General features: G+C 31.4%; 1 protein-coding gene across 1 annotated transcript in view; it reads right to left on the reverse strand.

Moving 5' to 3' along the window:
* Positions 1-6,718: 6,718 nt before the first annotated feature.
* Positions 6,719-24,087, reverse strand: part of LOC129223895 (nucleolar and coiled-body phosphoprotein 1-like) — a 31,030-nt gene continuing 13,661 nt past the window's right edge. The window contains exons 4-6 of the mRNA XM_054858270.1: positions 18,584-21,174; positions 16,306-16,386; positions 6,719-6,861 (exon numbers count right to left, since the gene is read on the reverse strand). Of these exons, the coding sequence (XP_054714245.1) occupies positions 6,736-6,861; positions 16,306-16,386; positions 18,584-21,174 (2,798 nt within the window). The 3' untranslated portion in view covers positions 6,719-6,735. The remainder of the gene's footprint in view (positions 6,862-16,305; positions 16,387-18,583; positions 21,175-24,087) is intronic.

A 24,087-nucleotide genomic window follows, 5' to 3' on the forward strand; every position in this document is an offset into this window, starting at 1 on the left:
GAAGGAGAAGGTTATGTAGAGTTTGTTTTACATAAAACATCTAGAAACCTGCAAATTTACTACAAAAACACAGGAAGAATAGTTTGTTGGAAATGAAGACATTATTAATAAATTGTTGTAACCTCAACTGGACACGATTCAATTCATGTGACAATAGCATTTTTAGAAAACTCAACTGAGCGTACTATTTACTAGATATTAAACCTCAATTAAATTATTTTTTATAATGTGGCTATCATTTTTTCCCGAGTACTAACTAACTAATCCTCCTTTCGTAGAGAAGAAAACATTATTTTTGTAACAGTTAAATGTCTCCAAAGTTTAAGTTTTTTTTTTTTTTTCTTTTTTAATTCTACTGCTGAATAACAATAAAGCAATGATTCAAGGAGGTTTGCCAAGTGTTTTTATCAAGCAGTCACCCTTTTTATTCACATTCATCTTGTGTGGGGTAAAGATCCGCATTGAGGGGTTTTACCCACCTGCAATTTTGTTTTTCCGCTAAATGGTAATTTTCTTGGTTATTACTAATCAGACACAGCTAGAATTTGAAAGGATTATAGGTAACAACCCATCCTGTGACTCTAATTTGAAAAATGTAAAAAAAGTGTCCTTTTTTGACCATAATGTTAAAAAACTAAAAATAGCGGGGCTTTACCCTCACCTACCCTAAGTTATAATTTTATTGATTTGAACTGAAATATTTTAAGGAATGGTACTAAAAAATGTTGTGTATTAATTAAAATCATTTTTCAAAACTGCAAAAACCAAGAGCTTTCTGCATATTACGTCTTGAATAGTATTTAGCAGCATATGTTATATAAATGAAGAGTCCATTAGACTAAAAAAACCAAGTCTATATGTTCTGATGAAATCTTTTTATGTTTTATTCATTCGTTTTATAACAAAAATGTTAATTTTGTCATTAATCTAATAATATGTATTGTAAACTTCTAATCTTTCATTCAAAAAATGGACTTGGATCTTGTGTCATTTTCTAGTGAACCCTTTGTATACTGCCAAACCTCAACTTGCCCAATTTTAAGGATTTTTTTCCTACAGGAAGAATATTTTAAAATTTTTCTGGCGAAATAACCTCTTTATAAGGAGTTCTGTATTCGATTTGATGGGCCCTGAAATCCTTTTTTTTTTCACTTTATCAACTACTACTTTGCCACATACAGCTTTTATGATGATTCATGAAATAAGTATTTTTTTAGGAAAACCAGTTTTAAAAACTATTTTATCAGTTCGTACTGTGAATTTGTCGTCAACTTTGTAGGATTCTTAAAAAATTTAATTATCTCTGCATGATATTTAGTTCTTCCAAGTTTAAAATGCTTCTTAATACAGCAAAAAAGCAGCATTTTCCAACTTGAGGATGAGCCCTGCAAGAGGACAATCTGAAAACTTTTTTTTTGTGCTTCAGCGATTTCCTGTTTTTTGCTTCTTTATTTTAATTCTCACATGTAGTTTGAAAGCTTGTTGAGACTTATGTAATCAATACATAACCAGTTCAAACTGAAAACATTTTAATTGTTTCTCACCACAGTATAGCATGTGCCTCTGGCAAAAATAGGTTTATAAAAACCTTTCATTCATTCTGAATTTGTTTGAAAATTAGTCATTAAACGTTGAAGGGCTTCGAAATTCCCATCAATCATTTGACCACCTCTGCGATTTTTCCAGTAGAGTATAATTCTTTCAGACCTGTTGCTTAGTCAGATTTTTTTTATGTAGACGAATGACTTAACCCCCTGGTTTTGACTACGGTTTAAATTGCACATTAACATGGGGTGGGGAGGCATTTCTACAAAATTGTAGGGCATGGTCAAAAATAAGTTGGGAAACACGGGTACTAAGTGTAAAATGTCAATTTCTATTTTTAAACTTTTCCTATATAATGAATTTTTTTGCTACATATGTGACTTATTAAAAAAGATTTGACTTCTGGAAGTAATTTCTATGTAATTTTAAATCCTGATACATCATTAGCAAAATTAATTTTTATAAAGGCAATGTAAAATTTTACTAACAGTGAATGACCAAAAAAGCAGGCATTTACCCGGAGTTGATAGTTAATGCTTATAATTGTTTTAAGAGATTATGTGTAGAGAATGTATTGTGTGTAAAATGTAGTCTTTACATACAGGCCTGTCATTTCGATTTTCACGGGATTCGGATTTTTTTTTCCACTAATGTATGCGGCTATGTAAGGGCTGTCTATAAATCTTTTTTTTCCAAAAAATTTTTGTTACAAAGTGTAACCATCCTCTTGTCACCGGCCTAATAGATTTTTCAGAAGCACATCTTTACTAATAATAAAGCTGAAAGTCTCTCTGTCCGGAGGATATCTGGATCTCTGTGGTGCGCATAGTGCCTAGACCGTTCGGCCGATTTTCATGAAATTTGGCACAAAGTTAGTTTGTAGCATGGGGGTGTGCACCTCGAAGTGATTTTTCAAAAATTCGATGTGGTTCTTTTTCTATTCCAATTTTAAGAACACAATTATCATAAGATGGACGAGTAAATTACAAAAATTATCATAACGTGGAACCGTAACATGGGCACGAGCCAATTAGCGAGATACAAATTTATCATAACATGGAACCATAACATGGATACAAGCCAATTGATGAGAAAATTCACCAAACGTTATTTGTAAATATACAGGCGAACCAAAAGACCTTTTAATTTTTCTATTACGGGCAAAGCCGTGCGGGTACCACTAGTTATATAGGAAGCATGTGCTGTCCCATTTATACATTTCCCAGCATATTATTTTAAAATAAATGAAATATTTTTCAAATTCTGAACATAATTTTATGAATTTTAGATATGTAAGTGAAAGATCAAGGTTGGGGAATAACGACTTTCATTGATGTCTTTGCTATGTGAGTGTTGATATTTACCAGATTCTGGACTTTCACAATAACATAGATTTAGGTTTAAAATGAAGTTTAAGAAAAACATTAATGCGAATGCAAACTGTGAAATGTGCTGTGTATCAATATATGCTATCACCAAATATTTTTTTATTCAAGTTATATATTGAAATATACGTTATTCCCATACATTGATACCTAATTTAATTATGTATGAAATCATCAGTTATATTATTGCATGTTTATGTATTTGTTCTTGCATCAACCTGTGATTCTGAGCTTTCATATTCTCTGAAAATTGTTACATTAATGTATGTTTTGTGACAATCATTGTGTATAGTTATTAGTTTCCAGTCAATTTTCAACTTTTATCAATATTTTTTATATAACTGAAATAAAAATGCTTTAAACTGAACTATTGGAATGCAAGTCAGTTTTGTTATTTTAGCATTTAGCATAATAGAAGCACAATTGAAATTCTACGAAAAGAGTTTAAAGGATCCACATATTGTCGCCTCAGAACAGTAGGATATCTTACTACTGTTCTTTCTGGAATCGAATGTGTTATGGTTGCTCTGAGGTGATGCTTGTAAAATGGCACAGACTGCATCGTTGGAATTTTTAGTCTTTAAATTAACAAATGAAATACAAATAAAGAATGGTTAATTTACAATTTCTCCAATACAGAAAAAAAGGGCAGGGGGAGATTTGAAGACCAATACTTAAAGGGACCTCTAATGAAATCTTGTGTTTATTTTTTAACAGAGATAAAAACAGCTCAAAAGCAAAAATTGCATAATATTAAAAAAGTTATATTGATACTATACTGGCTTTTAAATATAAATCAATAGTTTTTTTTTTACTTGAGTAGAAGTGCTACACTTCTTCCTAAGCCTAATGAGGTATCTCAAGAGAGTAATTTTCGGAAAATCGACATTCCATAAAATTGAATTTTGCACACTATTTTTTAATGTAAAACTTTAACTACGGACATTTACACAAGGGAAATTGAGATACTGCTTTTTAGCTAAGGAAGTAATATTTTTGAGATACGTCAGTGTGTTAGTGATTTTATAATTGTGACAGGGCCTTTAGGCTTAGGAAAAAGATGGGTTACCTCTCAAAAATTCCTTAGCAACGAAAAAATGCAATTCTAAAAAAAGTTGAGCTACGCCGATTAGGCTAAGGAGGGCAGTATACAAATCCAGTTTACGGAGGATCGCGACCAAATTTGGCAGGAAGGTAACTGGGAACCCAAGAAGGAACATAGGGGGGTTTTCAAATGTCAAGAAAGTACCTACCCGTTCAAATTTTAATTTTTTAGAACCGAAAATGGCATTAAATGACTTTTTCTAGGATTTTAGTTGTATTTATGGAGGATTGCGTTTAATTTATTCGGGTATTTTTGGTTTGCCATTTTCTTTCTTTGAGAATGATTATTTTGATGGGAAAGCGTCGCTTGACAAGACTTTTTTCGAGGTAGTTTGTGTGAAGCCAAGCAATGCAGCTAGTTAATAAATAAAATAAACTTGCATTTATTTAAGGTCTTAACAGAGATTTCAATTCCATTTACCACTTTTAAATTGCCACAGCCGCCCAAAAAATCAGCAAAAATTACTTTTGTGACATCTAATACTAAAAAACTGATTTTATTAAACACTTAATACAAGCTGAATCATTTGACACCATATATACAGAATAACATTATGATACTTTGGCATTTACTGAAAAGATTCAGCTCTCTGTAGCACAATTTCAAAGATGTACCTAATTTTTTTAAAAAATTTAAAACTTGCAAAAAAAAAAAAAAAAAAAACCAATTAAATGATAAATTGCATAAAAATAATTAAAATTATAATTGTTTCTTGTGTTAGTCAAACTTCAAGTTCATGGTAGAAGAATCAATATTTTTATGAAAAAGTCTTCATTATTGAAATATGTTAAAAGAATATTTTTATTGTTTGCATTTGTACTATCAAAAATAAGGAATACTATAAGATTGGGAAAGACTTCAGAACTTGTCTTTTTATTGGAGGCTTTTGTGGTTGTCTTGTGCTAGCTGGGCTGGCAATTTGGGATGCGCTCTGCTTCACTTTTCTAACTCTGTACCGTAATTTGGTGTGAACCTAAGTTCGACTTCCACAGTACACAAATGCCATAGGGACCCCTTTATAGGGTAAGCAACCATTCACAGCACAACAATACTTTCACACAAAGGAAGGACAAGAGAGAGAAAGTACATCCATACCCGAGCCGGGATGACCTCATTGCAGTCAGACTCCTCTGACCACTAGATAAAATGGGCAGCATTGGAGGCTTTTAATTAAAATAATTTTTTTATAAAGAAATTGCATTCCTAAATGCATAAACCAAGAGAAATAATGTTTACAATGAAAAAAGTAATGATTTTCTGAAAGCCTATTTGTATTAATGTTCTTATTAAGCAATTATTTTATGATCTGTAATGTTATTTTAAATCTTCAAACAAATATGTGTTAATCTTTTGATTTTTAAAGATATGTAATGCATATCAGACTTGTGATTCATTTGTAGGTACTGCAGAATACTTTCTATGCTTAAGAATATGGAATAGTACATGGTTTTACTTTTATTTACTTATTTATCCTAGAAAGCTATAACTATAAGGAAATTAATTTACATGATTTCATTCTAAGTTATTTATAATTTACCATATCTTAACTCAGAGTAAATTATGTCTTTCATTATTTATTTACATCAATGTCCAGTTATGTGTAGTATTTTTTAAATAGTTATAGATTTTCAAAAAATATTTCCCCTATAAAAATTTCTACTTATGAGGACCCAAATTTTGGTTTTGAAAACTTCCTAATACGATTTCAGGATCAAAAGAACAACTTGCAGCTGCCTCATTTAATCATGAAATTCCAAACATAAGGTAACCATGTCAAATTTCAAAAAAATTCATTGTGGGGGAGAAAATATTTCCTTCCTGAAGTAGTCAAATTTCTCCTACATGTCAGATAAATGAAACTCAAAATTTTCAAAGTGGGAGAATCTCTGAACCCTCTTCATTTTTAAGTAATTAGAAGGAGGGCCATTCCATGTAATGAAATAGACATTTGGAGTAGTTTTATCAGACAATTTTGTTTCATCAATACAAATAAAACAGGATAGAAAATTTTATTTTTGAAAGTAACATATTTTCAAAGCATAAGAATTGCGTAGAATACTACGAGTTTTTATTTTTAAATAAAATAATTGAAGAATATATGCAATAAAATGCCCCTTCTGTCACTGGCATTTTATTGAAATATTTTTGCAATTAACTGTTAATGTTCTACAAATTTCTTATGGTAAACTGTTGCTATCAAGAATAACATTTCTTGATTGTTTTATTTGTATTTATGAAACAAAATCTGCGCACCATTCATCTTGTTCCGTCCCAGATTTGAATACAGAGCTTTCATACTAAAGTTAAACACTATTTTTTCATGAAAAATTCCAAGACTGACCACAAGAAAACTATGACGATTGCTTAAGAAATATAACTAATTGTCTCACTTCCATTTAATTTAATTTTTATCATTATGTAATGAATGGTGGTTCTTTTTTGCAAACATACAAATCAAATAAAAAAAACACATTTGTCTAAATGTTCTTTATACTTAACTCACTCAAATTTTGTCTTTCTTGATTTCACTGTTTCAAACTTTTCCAAATTATGGAAATCTGTCAAAGACTGAAAACCCACACCCCTGTACACCGGTCTGATAAATCAGTCTTTTCACTTTTGCTACACTGATATGATTACTTAAGAAATTTCAAACTGTAGTACAGTAATAGATTTAAACAAATAGAAAAAATAATTAATTTAATCAAATGTAATAGATTTTACAGATGTGTCAATCTTCCCAAATGAGTGATTGCCTTTCTTCTTTTTCGTTTTTTCATGTCTGAATTGCCTGCCTTTTGCTGATCCTATTTTAGGCATTTCATGCTGTAAAATAATTTTTGAATTAAAATCTTATTTTAACTTAATATACACCATGAAAATATACATTTTCTTTTCTCAAAAGAAAACAAAATTAGTGCATAACAGGGCTAGAAAAATCTTTAAAAATTTTACATGCCCCACCGGGCATACTTGTCTAAAGAATACATGGCCGAACAGGGGCAACATTTCATTTGGGGGGTCAAGTTTCTTAAATCTGTATTACCACAGTGCGGTCCCAAACACACATTAGCTAACAGAAAGCGGTCATAAAATCGATTTAATATGAATAAAAATTAGTGTTTAGAAACAATTAAAATTTTGAATCACTTTCTAATAAGTCGTCATACAAAACATCCGAATACTAAAGTTTTATACCTTTTCGAAAAGTTTTAATGCATGATTTTTAGAATTTGGAAGAGCAGGGAAACGTGTAACTAATCTATCAGTGTTCAGTGTCGTGCTGTTTTGTTAGTACAGCTAAACATAAAAGATGGTGAAAAGGCTCATGCCTTTCAGCATGTATGACTTCGTTTGACTTTTTTGCCTACTGTGCTTCGAACATAATTCTCTAACCTCCTGAGACATTACAAAAAAAAAAAAAAAAAATCTTTCTCTACTAGCTGAGCTGATTGGAATAAAAATAATTGAAGTAGCAAAGTTATGTATGAAAAACACCTTTTATATCCTGCTCTTCAAAATCACCCAGGCAACTTCAAAAATTGTGAGGGGTTTAATTTTTCATCATTGAATAATCTAGTCTCGTTGGCACTCTCAGCATCAATGAGATATCATCTGCCTCCAGCTTTGTTATTCACTATTCCAGGTTGATGAGCCCATAACAAGGATGAAACTGCAGTCTCTGGACATGATAACAGGTCTGTTGGTATATTGCTTGTAATGTTTCTTGCCTCGTGCTAAAAATTTTACTCATAATTGAAACATTGTATTTTTCGTTTCAAAAATCCAATAGATAATATACTAACCATACAGAAAAATAATTATCATCAAATCTTGTGTTAATTTCATTCGAAAATAAACTTATTACTCCATACAAAATTTTAAAAATCAATTTTGAACTTCACATCATCATGTGGATTTTTGTCACTTTTTTTTTACTTGACTTGGAAGAAGAATTTTTTTGAAAAGTTTCACGCTTGATTGAAATATACATCTACAATATGCAAAATCTATTTTCAGTTTCAATTGTAGATTGAACTATGGTAGTATGGTGCACAGATCAGTTGTAGATTGAACTGTGGCTTGAATAGTCCGAAAATTAAGGGTAGCAGATTGAGGATGTTTTGATACAGAAAAGCATTTTTCAAAAACTTTCCTCAGTACAAACAAATTGAGTAAAAATTCAAACGAAGTCAAACATGCTAAAAAGGCATGAGCTTTTTCACCATTGAAAGAACCGTTTTGCAATAATTCTTCCAGTCGTTAAATCACTGCTTTGAAGTTAGAGTAATGTTTCTATGGTTTTAACTCTTGAAGACCATTTTATCGAGATTGCATAATTATAGAGCCTATTTGTCGATACGGATTTTTTTAATTCAATAATCACATGCATTTTTAAGAAGCTTCTAAAAAAACATGTAATGCATTGAGCAGCTGAAACGTGTTTCTAGCAGAAGAAAGCGATGAACCCTCATTAAATAAATATACACTTAAAAAATGAGAGTAAAAGTGAATGTAAAATATCAAGGAATTTTCTTGTGAAAATCATGCAACCACACCACTTTGCACGAGCCCCTCATATCGGACATACCATCGTTACACTGGGCACACAAGTATGAAATATTTAGCTTATATGAGAAAATGTCTTCTTTAGTTAAAATTAACCATGGTTCTCTATCAGTTTTCTATGTTCTGAAAAGGCCAGAAAATACTTCATGAATTTCTAAGCCATCATCCAAATAACGAAAAACACTTTTAATAGTCTGGGAATGTGTCGAGTTTCATCAAATAGTTTCTGAGAACCAGCGAGATTTTTTTTTACTGAACATTGAATTCCAACTTTCATAAATTGAATTCGCCCATTTTCTAACATTCTGCGCAAAAAATTTGGGGGTGCGATTGCCCCCTCTTGACCCCCCTATTTGCAGCCCCTGTGCCCGAATAACAATTTTACATGCTCATTTTTTTTTATTGTGTAATAACAAAAATATTGTGGTATAGCTTCAGAATTTGTGGTATAGCTTTAATCAGACAAAAATTTTAAAAGCTTTATGTCTAAAACAAGAATTATTTCAATATAAAACAGAAATAGAAGTTGAAATAAATAGTACATAATAAGTCGCCATTAAAATTAACAATACTCAATTGAAAAATTATAGTAACTACATGCCCAGTCGGGCATGTAAGCCCAATTGGAATTTTTACATGCCCCGGGTATGTCCGACAGTATAATTTTCGAGCCCTGGGTGCACAATTAAATAATAATTCAAAATAGAATAAAATGGAGAAAAAAATAATTCCTTTTTCAAAATTGAACTCCTTTACTCAACTTATCCAACCATTATAAACTGGGAAGTCTAAAGAAAATGTATTAAGGCATGAATTAAAAAAATTGTTACTAATTAAGATTTTTAAAAAGAATGTAACTAGTGCACAGCTTACTTTCCAGACAAGTATGTGTTGTACTCTATCTGTACATACATAAATTTGACGTGTAAACCGATCTTTATTGAAAAAAATTACTCCTATTTTTTGAAACTACAAGCAGGATATCTCCTAGATTAATAGAGTTTTGAAATCCATCAGTTTTCATGACTGACAAGATTTATCAAACTTATCATTTTGCTAAATTGCAATCATGACCTGAGATGATTCTAAAAATTCAAATTAAAGCAAAATGTAATGAGCTGAACTACTATTTTAACTATATAATTATTAACACAATAATCCCTTGCAAAACACAAAAATACATTTTTTTTTTTTTGAAAGGCAAAGAAATCGGGTGGGGGGGGGGGCGTTTTTTTTGCAGTTTCCAACATATTATACAGAAATATTTCACATTAAAGAGTTAACATGCGACAATTTAATTTTTCTCTGAAACAGGGTTCACACATGGGGGAAAAAAGTAAGGCGAGACCTGCCACTAACATCAAAATTTCAAGTGGGATTTTTAAAATTGTATATGGGAATTTTTTTTTCTTTATTTATTGCTTGAAGATTTTAGATTATTTAAACAAAATATTTGCATATCATGTAGCACAGAACTTATTTAACAAGTTCAGTGTCAAAAGAGACGTACATGAAGCTTATTTTTTTTAGATATATCGACTTTTTTCTATAGAAAAACTAACAGTAAAATATCATAATTTCAACTACATAGAGAAGATTCTTCTTTTGAATCAATCATTTATGAAATGATGCGCTAATGAATAAAATTCTTAATTGTTACCACGAGGTGCAGTTCCATACGATGTACGATTACAAAGAAAGCTTTGGTCCACACAGAAATGAATCCATTCATTAAAATTAAACATAAAATAAGCTAATCTAAGGTAGCCTGTATCAACATAACTTTCGATTATCGAAAATATTAAAACATTTACAAAATGCAAAAAAAAAAATGAAATTTCTATCACGAAATGCAATTTTTCGCGCAAAATATGATTTCAAATTCAGCATGGCTCCCTAAATAAAATCAATCATAATATCATCTAAATAATTCATCAATCATTTGACTTTGTTTGGGTTTGAGGATTGTTTTTGCTGGACTGTAGGGGTTTTTCTCTCCCCCCCCCCCGAAAGCAGTGTCTAGCCAGCTGCAACTGGTTTTCCGCATCAAACCCAATGCGTCAGCGAATCAACAAGGAGAGGGGCAACATTTCAACTTTTCTTGCACGTCAATAAGTGATGTCACGCCCTAGAGGAGCATCAAAAACTTCTTTCGAAGCACAATGCAAGTGATAGCGAAAACTTGGGAGAAGTTTTTTTTTTGGTCACCCAGTGGCGATCGGCACTGAAAATTTTGGTTGCTGTTTGGCGAGTGGCGACCGCTAATTTGCACCTCTATCAGACATCCCTATTTTTTTTCTTCCCCTTCCTTCCAACGGCATCAAACCTTTCATTGTCCATGAAACCCAACTACTTGAAACCTGATTTTTAGATCTACACTACATTTATTGATTTTTAGATCTCTAGGACTGACGCGAGTAATCGAGTGACCGCACCAATCTTGTTCAAAAAGTTTTACTTTTTCCCCCCTATGCATTTTTGGTGCACCTAGTGATGTAAAATACCCGGGTATTTATTTTTAGGGGTAAATACCCAGGGTATATACCCGGGTAAATACCCAAAATGGGTAAATACCCGGGTATTTATTTCAAAAATTTATATTCAACTGAAATATTTTTCTGTATACAATCAACAATATACAAAACAATAAATTTTTGTCCAAAAATTGTATTTTGATCACATATTTAAAGAATTATTGTGTGAAACAGCTTAGCAATCTAATATGATATTCACATTAAATGTGTTGGATATGCCTGATCAATGTCGATAGCCAAATTTCAGATATAAAAAGTCATTCTACAAAAAGTAAAAAGATTAACTGGTTACAAAAAAAGCAAACATCATTTTTTTAAGGTCCTAGTTTTTTATAACGCAGTAATATGTCCCTGTATGACATCAAAATGTAACGAAATGTCGCTCAATTTATTATTACTATTTATTTACCTATATCTTATGCAGAAATTTCCTCCAAACTTAGTTCAATTGTTCAGGTGTATTCTGTATCACGCACATATATATATATATATATATATATACACACACACACATAATATACATAAACATTTAAAATTTTTAATCCTTTATTTTAGGATTTATGTTTAAAAAAGAAAAAAGTCACCTTTTAATACCACCTAAAATTTTTTTGCAAAATGCGCAATTATTAGGGGATTTACCCTGCCTTCGGAAAAATACCCAAAAAAATATTTACCTTCCCACCCTACAGGGGAGCAAATGCAAATGAGCAAGGCAACAGAAAAGAATATTTTGCTTTTTTTTTTGCTTATTAATGTGAAAATTGTTTCTATATTTTCCATGTTATCACTTAAATATCAATAAAATAAATAACACGATAGTCTTAATAACTTCTCAGTTTATTCTTCCAAACATCCCTCATGCTTCCTTTTTTTCATTTTGGATATGACTAACCTAGATTGTGATTTTGAAATCCTGAAGTTCATAATGAATTGCTTATACTTCTCCAATTATGACATTGAAAAGAAAGATTCTTTGGTTCACCATATGTTTCTTTCATGATTTCATCAAGTCTTTCAATAAAAAAATATTATAAACTGTGTAATACATATATGTATCTATCAGTTTTACCAATTATTTCACATTTAGATTTTAAAAAAAATCCCATTCACTTTTTTGCAATTTTTGTAAAATACCCAGTTTTTGGGTATTTACCCAGGCCTTGGGTAAATACCCGGGTAAATACCCAAAAAATATTTACCTACCCGCTGGGTATTTACCCGATCCACATCACTAGGTGCACCACATGCTTGCATATGTATGAAATCCATTTGCTATAATGAGCGATCCTTTTTTTAACTTTTACATACATTTTTTTATATAATGTTATCATTTTAGTTAGGATGCAAATATTATTGATTTATTTAAACTTATTGCATAGATTAATATTGTCCGCTACTTACTTTGCAGATTATCCATGAATTCGGCTATCCGCAGTTACCATTCCACCCTATTCCGCGAATAATAGGGAGTTTACTGTACATGAAATTAAAGTGCATGTAAGTACCTAAAATAAGTTATTATGCAACTCTGTTGCTCCCATAGAACTTGAATGAAACACTTTAAAACAGTGCTGGCAAGTTTTAAAAGATGTGCTGTTTAACGAATTTTAAAAATTAATTACACATTACTTATGAATGATAGATTATGAAAAAAATATACATCAATGAAAGACAATACAGAGTATGGTTTCTGAAAATCCGAGAAGTCGAGTCTAGAAAATTTTTTTTTGTCGATTTGACACAGAATGACACAAATCCTAAAAAATAGGGCCTTTGATTTATTTTTAGGGCTTTTGACTACAAAATATGGCTTTTAGAGGGGCCCCCACAAACAATACCTAAAAATAGGGCCTTTGTAGGGACTTTTGACGGCCCGTGGGAACCCTGTTAAGCATAATAAACATCGGAAATTCGAAAAATCCAATTTCCATAGCAAAAAGATTGCAATCCTTAGCGTGGAAGGCATCAGAAGCATAAAAATGGCTTGTTAAAAGGCTTAACTTTAGAATTGCATTTTAGAGGCTTATCATTAATATTTATCGACACAGTTAAAGTAAAAATAAATTAGAACCATTGGTTCTATAAAAGAGACTTTTAATTTATTTTGCATTCTAATAAAGTGAAGTTGGCTTGAAAAAAGAATAATATGATTCTCATATTGGAGGCAAACAGAAATGAAGTTTGAAGATTCAAAATGAAGTCTTCAAAGTATAAAAATGGTAAATAAAAAAGTTTATGAAAATTAATCATCCTTGTTAGCATCGAAAATTCAAACCCATATCATTTTCTCCCAAATTAACGTTCAAACACCCAAACAACCGCACCATAAAAAAAGCAAACATTGCCAAGCTGGTAAAATGATGCGGGTACTTTTTAAACAAGTTACTTTGAATGTTTAATGCCAGACGCTGCTGAATGGCAATAATTTTAAAGCTGGTAACCAGATCTGATCTGAAACAATCATTTCCCCCCCCTGTCCGTTTGGTGTTTAAGTTCATTTCGCTGACATATACTATTATTATTTTTTATCATTGCTGTTTTAAATCATGGGGGGGGGGGGGGAGAGAGAAAAGTGCTTACGCTGCATTTTCACAGAAGTTTGTAATTACACACCGATACAAAACAGCTATGATAAAACAAGCAAGGAAAATTGTTCAAAACAAAAACTGACTTTCAATTGTTTATTTTGTTTAAAGAAACATACAACAAGCATTATATTTATTCGGCAGTATTAGTTATTTATCACTTGCAGGAGCATCACAAGAGAGCCGATTTTTTCCTTTTTTTTTTTTTTTTTTTTTTGCAAGAACAGCAGATCCTGTATAAGCTGATCTCTAATTTAACTTTAAAATAAAATAATAGATTAAAAAACTAAAAAAAACACGCTTTTGTAGCAAAATGAACTAAAAAGTGAAAAATAATCTTTGGATGATAGTAGTTGACAAATCACTTAATTTTAATGTAATACAAAAAAGCGTGGGGTGCTGTCTATTTACATTTTTGCTTGGACAACAAATGGAAGAAAATTCAAGACAACTGATAAGAAGCCCCCCCCCCCCCCACGCTTTTTTGTATTACATTAAAATTAAGGGATTGGTCAAACTACTATCATACAAAGATTATTTTTCACTTTTTAGTTCATTTTGCTACGAAAGCGTGTTTTTTTAGTTTTTTTAAACTATTATTTTATTTTTCTGTTTCTTAGTCTTATGTTGGAGAATTATCAGGCGACGAAATTATTTATAAAATGAGTGCAAGGTAATATCTTAAAGTTAAGACAAGGGCACCCTGATGGGAAGCTACTGTGAGTCATCGATGTATGTTTGCGGAAATCATATTTATATTACTTTGAAGATTTGAGATGCATTTGAATAAAAGTTTTGTTCAACAATAGTCTAATCAGCAATTAATTTCCAATTGAAGGCTCACCTAAATTTTGGCATGAAATTAGTTTAAAAACAATTATATTTCATGTTCTAATTACCTTGGAACATTGGAACAAATTTTGTCTGATGCAGAAAAAATTAAAGGTTTTTGGACTTATGCCAAAATATTGATTAAAATTGGAGGAAACTAACAATTAAAAGAGTTAATTATTAATTTGATTATAGAATATTGCATTGTCATCGGATCTGAGGTCGCGCGCCAAATTTCAAAAGAATCCGATCGCAGGAAATGGGCGAAATTTGAGCTGCAAGATTCCGTTACAAGATACATACATACATACATACAGGTGAAGCTAATAAAAGCGTGTTAAAAAAGGTTTCTAATATTATCGGTTTATACACAGAAATATGTATTAATTTGATTTCAGATTAGCTCTTTCAATAAACAATTTATGACAGATCCGTTATGGTTTATCAGAATTTTGTGAAAGACCGTTAACGAACACAAACTTCCTCTGGCCGATCCCCTGTATATGTCCGCTAATAGAGATCAGCCCACAATATAATTTTTTTTTTAAGTTTAGAAAAAATTGTGGGGTATTGTGCAATTCCCACACCCTAAAGTGAACCCCTGTAAGTGCAACCCTGCTACAAAATATCTTTGATATACGTATAATACGCAACCTTTTTCAAATCAGTAAAACTACTGAAATTTAAAAACTCAAATATATATTCTAAGGTGCAAAGGTGCACTTACATGCTAAGGTTTTAATCAGGGTTGGCTTTCTGCCGGCAGAAACTAGTTTTTTGCCGTGCCAGTGGCAGGAAACTGGTTATAACCGGTAAAAACCGGCAGAAACTGGTAAAAACCGGCAAAAACTTAAAAGCGTCTTTAATAACTAAAGTAATTATTAAATGATATTTGTTTAGGTCAACTAAGAAATTAAAACTTTATTTCATAATTTAAAAAAATAAAATCCTATGCTAGTGCCCTTAATTTAGTTCAGAAAGGGAACTTTTCAATTGCAGATGCCCGAAAAATTTGGATTAATATTAGAAAAGGACGAGAAATAATTCGGGTGCTCAGGAAAGAGGAGTGACATACAGAATTAAACAGGCATTACTGATTGTAATTTGAATGCTTATGTAAGCTTCATCTAAATTGCTTGTGATTGAAATTATCGGTAGTGCTTCAAGAAGAAAGTGCCCGAATTTTACTTGCCAATATTATTGTACGATATTTTGCCCTTATGTCATAGCTTTGCAAAATAAATTGACCCTATTTCTTGAAACTTATTTTTCCAGTCAAATTTGTACCATTTTTATAGTTACTGCATGGTAGGCCAGTTTAGAAAAATATGCACTAGATGAAAGTTTCACAAACATTGCTTGTTCCTTGGTGCATTGCCTCCTAGCTCTTCTGTAGCAAGACTATTCTAAAAATTCTTATTTGTGCACGTTAAATTGAGAAACTGTTTTAGATTATAGAAAACACCTTTTCTAAGAGCCAACAGCAGAGTTAAGACAATGTCACATTTAAGCTTTAACTGAGAAGATATTGTAATTAAAGTATGCTTTGGGGTTTACAACTAATTATGTTTTTCCATGCATTTTCTATTGTATGTCAGTAATTATTTTTTTGTCATTTTGTGAGTTTTTGCCAGTTTCTGCCACAAATGTGGCAGAAAGTGGTTTTTGCCATGCCGGTTTTAACCGGTTTCTACCAGTGGTTTTAACCGCTTCGGCAGAAACTTGCCAACCCTGGTTTTAATTATACATACTTTTTTCTGTTGACTGGATTGTTGAAGTCTAGGATCAATGTCATAATCTTCACTTTTTATCCTTCGAAATGGTGATGAACCCTGAAATAAATAAATTAAAATATAAATATATGCATACAGTATAGCCTAAATTTAACGATTGTCAAGGGACTGGAAAAAGTCCACTAAATCGAGAAACATACACATTTAATCAAGGTTCGTACTCAATTTTAGAAAGAAAATGAAGGAATTTTGAAGGAGGTAAAATGAGATTTTGAAGGAATACTTTTGAGCTACCTTTAAATGCTTTCACATTTCGTTTTCGACAGATTTGACCCCCTTCCCCCTTCGTCACTTTACCTTACTCCTTCCCTTGTCACATGTCATATTTTTCATAAACATATTGTTATAAAAATTGTGTGATGTCACTTTTTGGCACCCTCTCTCTTCCCCTTGTCACACTTTCATGAGGCTGTCCTCCTCTTTAAGGCATGACATCACTGGTGGATGACCCTTTTTACAATGTCAAAACTTGCAATTTACTAAACAATTGCTTGTTTTAATGCAATCACTTAAAATAGCACATCTACTTATGTATTTTTAAATATTTAAATATTAATTAGACAAACTTTTGCTGCTGAGAGTGTGGCGGAGGAAAAAGCAATAATCATAAAGGTTGAAAAAACTAGCCAAGCACTATTTAAGCATGATTTACAACACTTATGAAATGTCTTTATCATCTAATAATGTTTTCACATTCAACTTTTATGACTTCTATAACCAATTTGTAAATCATATCTTTATGGTGAAATATATCAAATTATTACATTAAAATCACTCTTATACCTTTGCCCTTGTGACGAAGTCAAGTTGTTGATTGAAGTATTTTAAATTACTGTCATAGAAGACGATTATGGAGTCTAGATCTGAAAAAGAATAAATTCTTAAATGAAGGAGTATAGGAGGAGTTTTGAAGGAGTGTACGAGCCCTGTTAATGCAGTTAAATCCAGACCAGTGAAATGTGTCCTTAAACAGAGGAAATCGTTGAATCAAAGTTCTACTGTATAATAAAAATTTATTGCATAAATATATATATATATATATGTAAATCTGGATTCACTCTTTATCTATTCCTACTTAGTAGCTGTTTACATTTTTCCTTTTTATCATCATTTGTTATTTATAATTTGTTTAATATTTGTAATTCTGTTTGCTTAATTTTATATTTACTTGGCTTTTTAGTTTTGCTGCATTGCGCATCTATGGGCTCTTGGTGTGGTCTTTTCAATATTTTTCACTTTTATTATTATTATATATATGTATATATATATATATAGATTTTCTGTAACTTGGTTCCAGGGTTCATTGATTTAAATCAGCTTGATTTAAATAAAGGTGTTTGTCTTAAAAATTCCTCTAAAAGGTGATTTTGTAGTTTTAGAATATGTTGTTTCAAATATAAAATGTTACATTTACAACCCAAACAACTAAGCCATCTAAATCCCTTGCAAGTTAACACTATGCATAACTATTTTAGTGCTTTAGAACTATGTTATTTTTTCAGTACCCTCTTCAGAAATGAAATAAAGAACAAAGCAAAAAAAATCGTTCTTTTTGAATATGAAAAAAGCATGAACTTTTAATTTTATTTAAAACAAAACCATTTTTTTCACATCACAGGTTATAACATTTATGAAATATTTAAGAAAATTATCCTAATTTCATTAGCAAACTGCATAGATATATTAATCCAGATTTTAGTTATATCAAATCGTTAGAGTAAATTAGCCAAATTTAACAAACATTTGCAAAATTTTAAGTCTTAGCCAAAAACTAATTTTAACAAAGCAGAGAACAAAATGTAATTTAATAGTATAAACCGCAAACACTTGCATTTAATTTTAAAGATGCAGCATACATTTAAGATAAATAAGATGCTTGTTTATTGAGGTTAATTTTCTCCAGCGGAATTTTAGAACAATTTATTATGTATGAAATTATTTTGAGGATAGGATTTTTTTGTTCTTTTTGTGGAAATTTTGGAGAAGTCCCTTTTTTGAGTGAAATCAGTGTTAGTTTGCCAAATTTATGACTTTATTGCTTTTGGCGCAGTGGCAAATGCATGGCTTGGGCCCTCTTAACTAGCCTCCACAATGTCTGCTCTATAATTAAAAGTATTTTACTTTAAAAAATGATGCTAAAAATTTACTGAGCTGTAAGTTCAAGCATAGCATGCAAGTTATGTGTTTCTATAAAGAAAACTAGACAATGTTCGGAATAAGTAACATAAACACTTACTCTACGTCTTTTCTTCGTGGAATCTGAAGCTACGAGACTTTCATCCGCAGGCCGCTTCAAGGATTCAACTGGCGTGCTAGTGTTATTCGATTTTTCTTGAGTCATTGATAACAGTTTGGGCGTAACTGGAGATAACTTTGAATTATTTTTTGATTTTTCATCTTCTGAATCAGAACTACTAGATGAACTATCTTTACTTTTTAAGGATACATATTTGTCTATTAATTGTGCTTTACTTATTCCTTTAGATTGAGATAATTTGGGTTTGTCAGAATCTGAAGAATCTTCACTGCTTGAATCTGCAGCAGAATTTAAAGACTTTAAACTTACATTGCCATTTAGAGCACTAGAACCACTGGGTTTTGGTTTGTTTGTCACCTGAGCTTTAACATTTAACTTATTACTACTGCTGTCATCTGAATCTGATGAATCTGAGGAGCCTTTTTTCTTTTTTGTTGGATTCTTCCCTTTAGAACTGTCATTTGATTTTGAAGTTTTCCCAGTAGCTTTCACACTCAGATTAGCTGGCACACTTGTTTTGTCATTATCTGAGTCCGAAGAGTCACTACTTGAAACACTATGAGTTCTTTTCTGTGGGGGAGTTGGCTTTGTCATAGGTTGAATTTTCGAAGCAGTAGTCGGCCCAGTAGGCTTTTTTTGAGGAGCTGATGAATCATCCGAGTCTGTATCGGAACTATCAGATGAAGCCTTAGCATTTTTACTAAGAGCAATTGCGTTGGAATTTTTCGGAACATTTGGTAATGAATTCGCTTGGGGTTTGTTCGACTTAGCTAAAGAAACCATCATACCTTTTTCATTTTCAGACTCGGAATCAGAAGATTCTGATGAATCTTTTTCTGCAACAAATTTAGATACTGGTTTAGCCCAATGGTTAGTTGCAGCAGGTTTTTCATCTGAATCTGAGCTTGAACTTGATTCTTTTGACTGTGAGGGTAATAATGCAGCTTTGCCACCAGTTTTTCCTACCGCTGGCTTTTTCACCGGCTTTTGTCTTGATTTTGCATTGTCAGAATCGGAAGAGGAATCAGAGCTAGACGATTCCTTTTTTTTAAGTTGAGGTTTATTAATTTGTTTTGCAGGCACAGTTGTCTGTTTGCTGTTTCCTTTAAGAGTAGCAGAATCATCTTCTGAATCCGAGTCACTTGAATCTTCTTTTGCAGCTTTATTGGTAGATGTTACTTTATTTTTTAACTGCTGGGTAGTTTTCAATGGAGCCTGTTTTAAAGCAGCAGTAGCCTTCCCTTTGCCTTTCTCATCTTCTGAATCAGAGCTGGAATCAGAGCTGGATTCTGCTTTCTTTGTAAGCTGAGCATTTTTTGCAGCTGGTGATTTAGTAACACCTTTTGAATCTACTTTTTTTGCTGCTGTGGTAGTATCGTCATCAGAACTAGAACTAGAATCAGAGCTAGATTTTCCTTTCTTTGCAAGTTGATTACTTTTTAAAACTGGAGGTTTAATGACAGTTTTAGAATCTGCTTTTTTAACAGGCATACTGCTGTTTTTTGTTGCAATATCATCATCAGACTCTGAACTAGAATCAGAACTAGATTTCTTCTTTGAAAGCTGTAAACCTGCACTTGGAGATTTACTAGCATTTTTTGGATCTTTTTTCACAGCTTGGAGGCTGGATATGCTTTTTGTTGCTGTATCAGAGTCGGAACTAGATTCAGAACTTGACGACTCTTTTTTCGAAAGCGAAGCACTTTTAACGGCAGTAATTTTAGGATCATCTTTTTTAGTTAGGATGCTAGCTTTTTGTTTCGCAGTAGTATCATCAGAATCGGAATCTGAGCTGGACTCTTCTTTTGAGAGAACACTTTTAGCATTAGGGGACTTAATATTTGGTGTAACCTTTTGCTTAGTAACAACTGTTTTACTTTTTGCTTCGTCTGAATCGGAATCAGAACTAGATGATTCTGCTGCTTTTTTAACAAGTGTGGGCAAAGACAGATTCGCTTTTTTTGTCTGAGCGACAAGCGCCGGCTTTTTCTTATTTTGCAACTTATCATCTTCAGAATCTGAATCAGAAGAAGAGGATTCAGATTTTTTACCCTTTTGCTTCTGCACCACTGGACTTTTTGGTGGCAAAGCTTTTCCTGCCTGTACAGGTTTGGTTGGCAACTGTTTTGAAGTTACAACCTTATTTTTGCTTCTCTTATCATCTTCGGATTCAGAACTAGAATCAGATGAAGACTCTTCAGCTTGTGCTTTTTTAGGTGCAGAATTTTGAACTTGAGCTTTAGGCCCTTTTAAAACTTGCTGTTTGGAATTTTCCTGCTTTTTTGTTGAACTTTCATCTGAATCAGAGTCTGAATCACTCGATGCTGATGGCTTTTTAGACAATACAGGATTAGTTAATTTAAGATTGGTTGGTTTTTGTGAAACATTTTTTAAGGTTGCCTCATCTTCGGATTCTGAACTAGAGTCGGAATCGGATTTTCCTTTCAATCCAGGTGCAGTAGGTTTCGCATTCTTTTGATTTTGGGGAACTACTTTTGTTGCAACAGGAGATTTCTTTGCTGGCAACACCTTGCTAGTTTTTTCATCCTCAGAACTAGAATCAGAACTGTCTGCGAAAAGAAAAAAGTTGCTTAAAAAGAAATGCAACAGTTATGCATATCAACATTGAATATTGACAGAAAAGTGGACAGTTAAAAATTGGCAACAGCGTGAGTTAAAAATAAGTTCTAAACATAAAGAGTAGTAAAAACTTATAATAAAATATAAATGGAACTTATTAAGACCTGATTGTATTTTAAAAAATTCAGTTTAAATTTTTGAGTTTTTTCTCCATATATTTCTCATTTAACTTAGGTATCTCATGTAACTACTAGATTTTAAGCAGTACATTACCACTCTTAAGCCAGGGCTAAAGCAGACAGGGTTGTCCTATTTTGTCCACCCCGGAAAAAACCATTCCGGACAAAATGTCATACAGTAGAATACCATTATAACGCACACCTTGGGACCAGAGCTTTTGCGTTATATAGATCATTTCACAAATTTTGAAACTAATATTCAGAAAATATTTATATATTAGCACTTCAGAATGAGTTTTATCTGCAATGAGTATTAAAGCACTAATATTAAAATTAGTCATTCACAAATATGTTTCACAATTAAAATCCTGCACTTCTGCTAGCTTCATGGTTTGCATAACAGCTGCATTTTCAAGAGCCATCTGGTATTTTCTGTTTACTATGAGTATTAATTTTCAATTTAAAAGCTTTGAAATAAGATGAAAAGATAAAAAACTTTCAAAATTTAATTTGCCTAACAATTTTTATTTTTGCAAAGCAAAACAGAGGGATTTTTTAAACTTCAAAACCTATTGTTTACTTCTGAAAAGTAGTGCGGTTTATAGAGAATTGGGTTATACAGGTCGGCGTTATAACGGTCTTCTACTGTATTGTAAATTTTGTTCACTTCATTAGTAAACTGGAAGTTTTGAGTTAAAAATTTGAAGTTTGAAAATAATAAATAATTATATAGATTTTTCCTATTCAAGTAATATTTTAATATAAAAATAGCATACATAAATATGTACATAAACAATTGCTTGTAAAATAGTTTAAAGTGAAAATAAAAAAAGTAAGGTCAGTTGAAGTTTATGTAAGAGTGTTAATAAATCAAATGAGTATTAAAATTAATTATAAGCAATTATTAACATTTATAAAATCAAAACATAATATTTAAAAAGCGCATTTAAAGCATTTTTTTAAAAGAAAAGTATTAATGAAAGAAATATTGGCATGAAGTGAAATCTGTTCTTGCAATACAAAGACAAAATGTGATGATCAGCAACAGGCTCTGACTAGGCTGATCCTAATCAATTTATTAGTCCCTAATGAAGATAATAGCCCATTTAAAGCTATCTACCCTCTTGCCAATTATAGCCTCTTCCACTACACTGTTCTGAGTACCCACAACCCTACTAAAGTAGTAATTTTTCTTTAATTTGTATGACATTAACATATCCATAAAATATGCTGAGTATATAAATATTTTACCATGGAGTGACATCAATAAAAACTTGAAAAATATAAAAGTTATAAAATATTTTTAGTCTATAAATTTTTGTTTTGTATGTATGTCTCTAAGCATTTCATTTGACTTTCCCATTAAGTTTATTTTCTACTATCAGGGGTCTGTCCAGGATTTTTCACAAGGTCCGTTTTTTTGTGAAAAATCAAATAATTTTATGAAAAATGAATTAATTTTGAAAAATCAAATAACTTTGCAAAAAAAAAATTGTTAAAACGAAATTTTAGAATTTAGAGATGGCACGAACTGCATCAATTAAACTTAAAGTTGAGTGTTTTTCCGGTATTTGGCCCCGGGGGGGGGGGGGGGGGGCATCGCCCTCTCAAGTATCAATATTTATCTACCCTTCTACATTATGTTAAATTATACTAGAAATATTTCTGTACAGCATTTAAAGTAATTAACAAAAAAAAAAAAAAAATAATAATTTAAAATTCAGAATAGGGAGTTCAGCTTTTAACTTTTTGACCCAAGACACTCTTAAAATGCACAGAATTTCGTTTAAAACTTATAAATTCCGTGATTTTAACAAAAATAAAAGGATATTTTAATTGTTTACCTCTTAACAAAGCGTAATAATCATCAAAATTTCGAAAAATCGGATTCCCATAGCGGATGCAAAGAGATCGCCTTTCTCAAAGTTAAGGCATCAAAAGTATAAAAACGGCTTGTAAAAAAAATATTTTTGATAAAATTATTTTAAAATTGCATTTTAGAGTCCTATGATAAACATTTCATTAATATCTGTGGACACAGTTGACGCCAAGAAAAAAAAATATATAAATAAATAAAATAAACCATCTATTCAGCATTTTAATTTTTGACTCATAACAGAAAATGGAATTTTGCTTTAAAAACTTGAAATGAGAGTTCTAACAGAATAAAGAGACTTTTCATTTATTTGCATCCTAATAAAGCGAAGTTAGCTTGAAAAAAGAACAAAATATGATTCTCATATCGGATGTTAAAAAATTGCATTTTTCAAAATGTAGACATCTAAAGAAAAAAAAACGGTAATTAAAAGAGTTTATTTAAAGTTAATCATCCTTGTTAGCATCGAAAAATCAAAACCCATATAATTTTCTCCCAAAATAACAATTAAACATCGCACCGCACCATAAAAATGCAAATATTGACAAGCTGGTAAAATGATGAGAATATTTTCGAGTCAAGTCATTATAAAGGTTCAACGCCAGACGCTAAGTGGTGATAATTTTGAAGTTGGTAACCCTATCTGAAACGATCATATTTTTCCCCCATCCTTACTACCCATTTGCAGTTCTAAGTTCATTTCGCAGATATATATTATTATTGTTTATTAAATCATGAGCAGGGAGAAAAGTGCTTACCAATGCCTTTTCAGAACAGTTTACAACAACACCGCTGCTAATTAGCTGTGACAAAACAAACAACCATTATATTTATTTGACAGTAGCAAT

The sequence above is a fragment of the Uloborus diversus genome, chromosome 6, assembly GCF_026930045.1.
Source record: "Uloborus diversus isolate 005 chromosome 6, Udiv.v.3.1, whole genome shotgun sequence".
NCBI classification, from domain to species: domain Eukaryota; kingdom Metazoa; phylum Arthropoda; class Arachnida; order Araneae; family Uloboridae; genus Uloborus; species Uloborus diversus.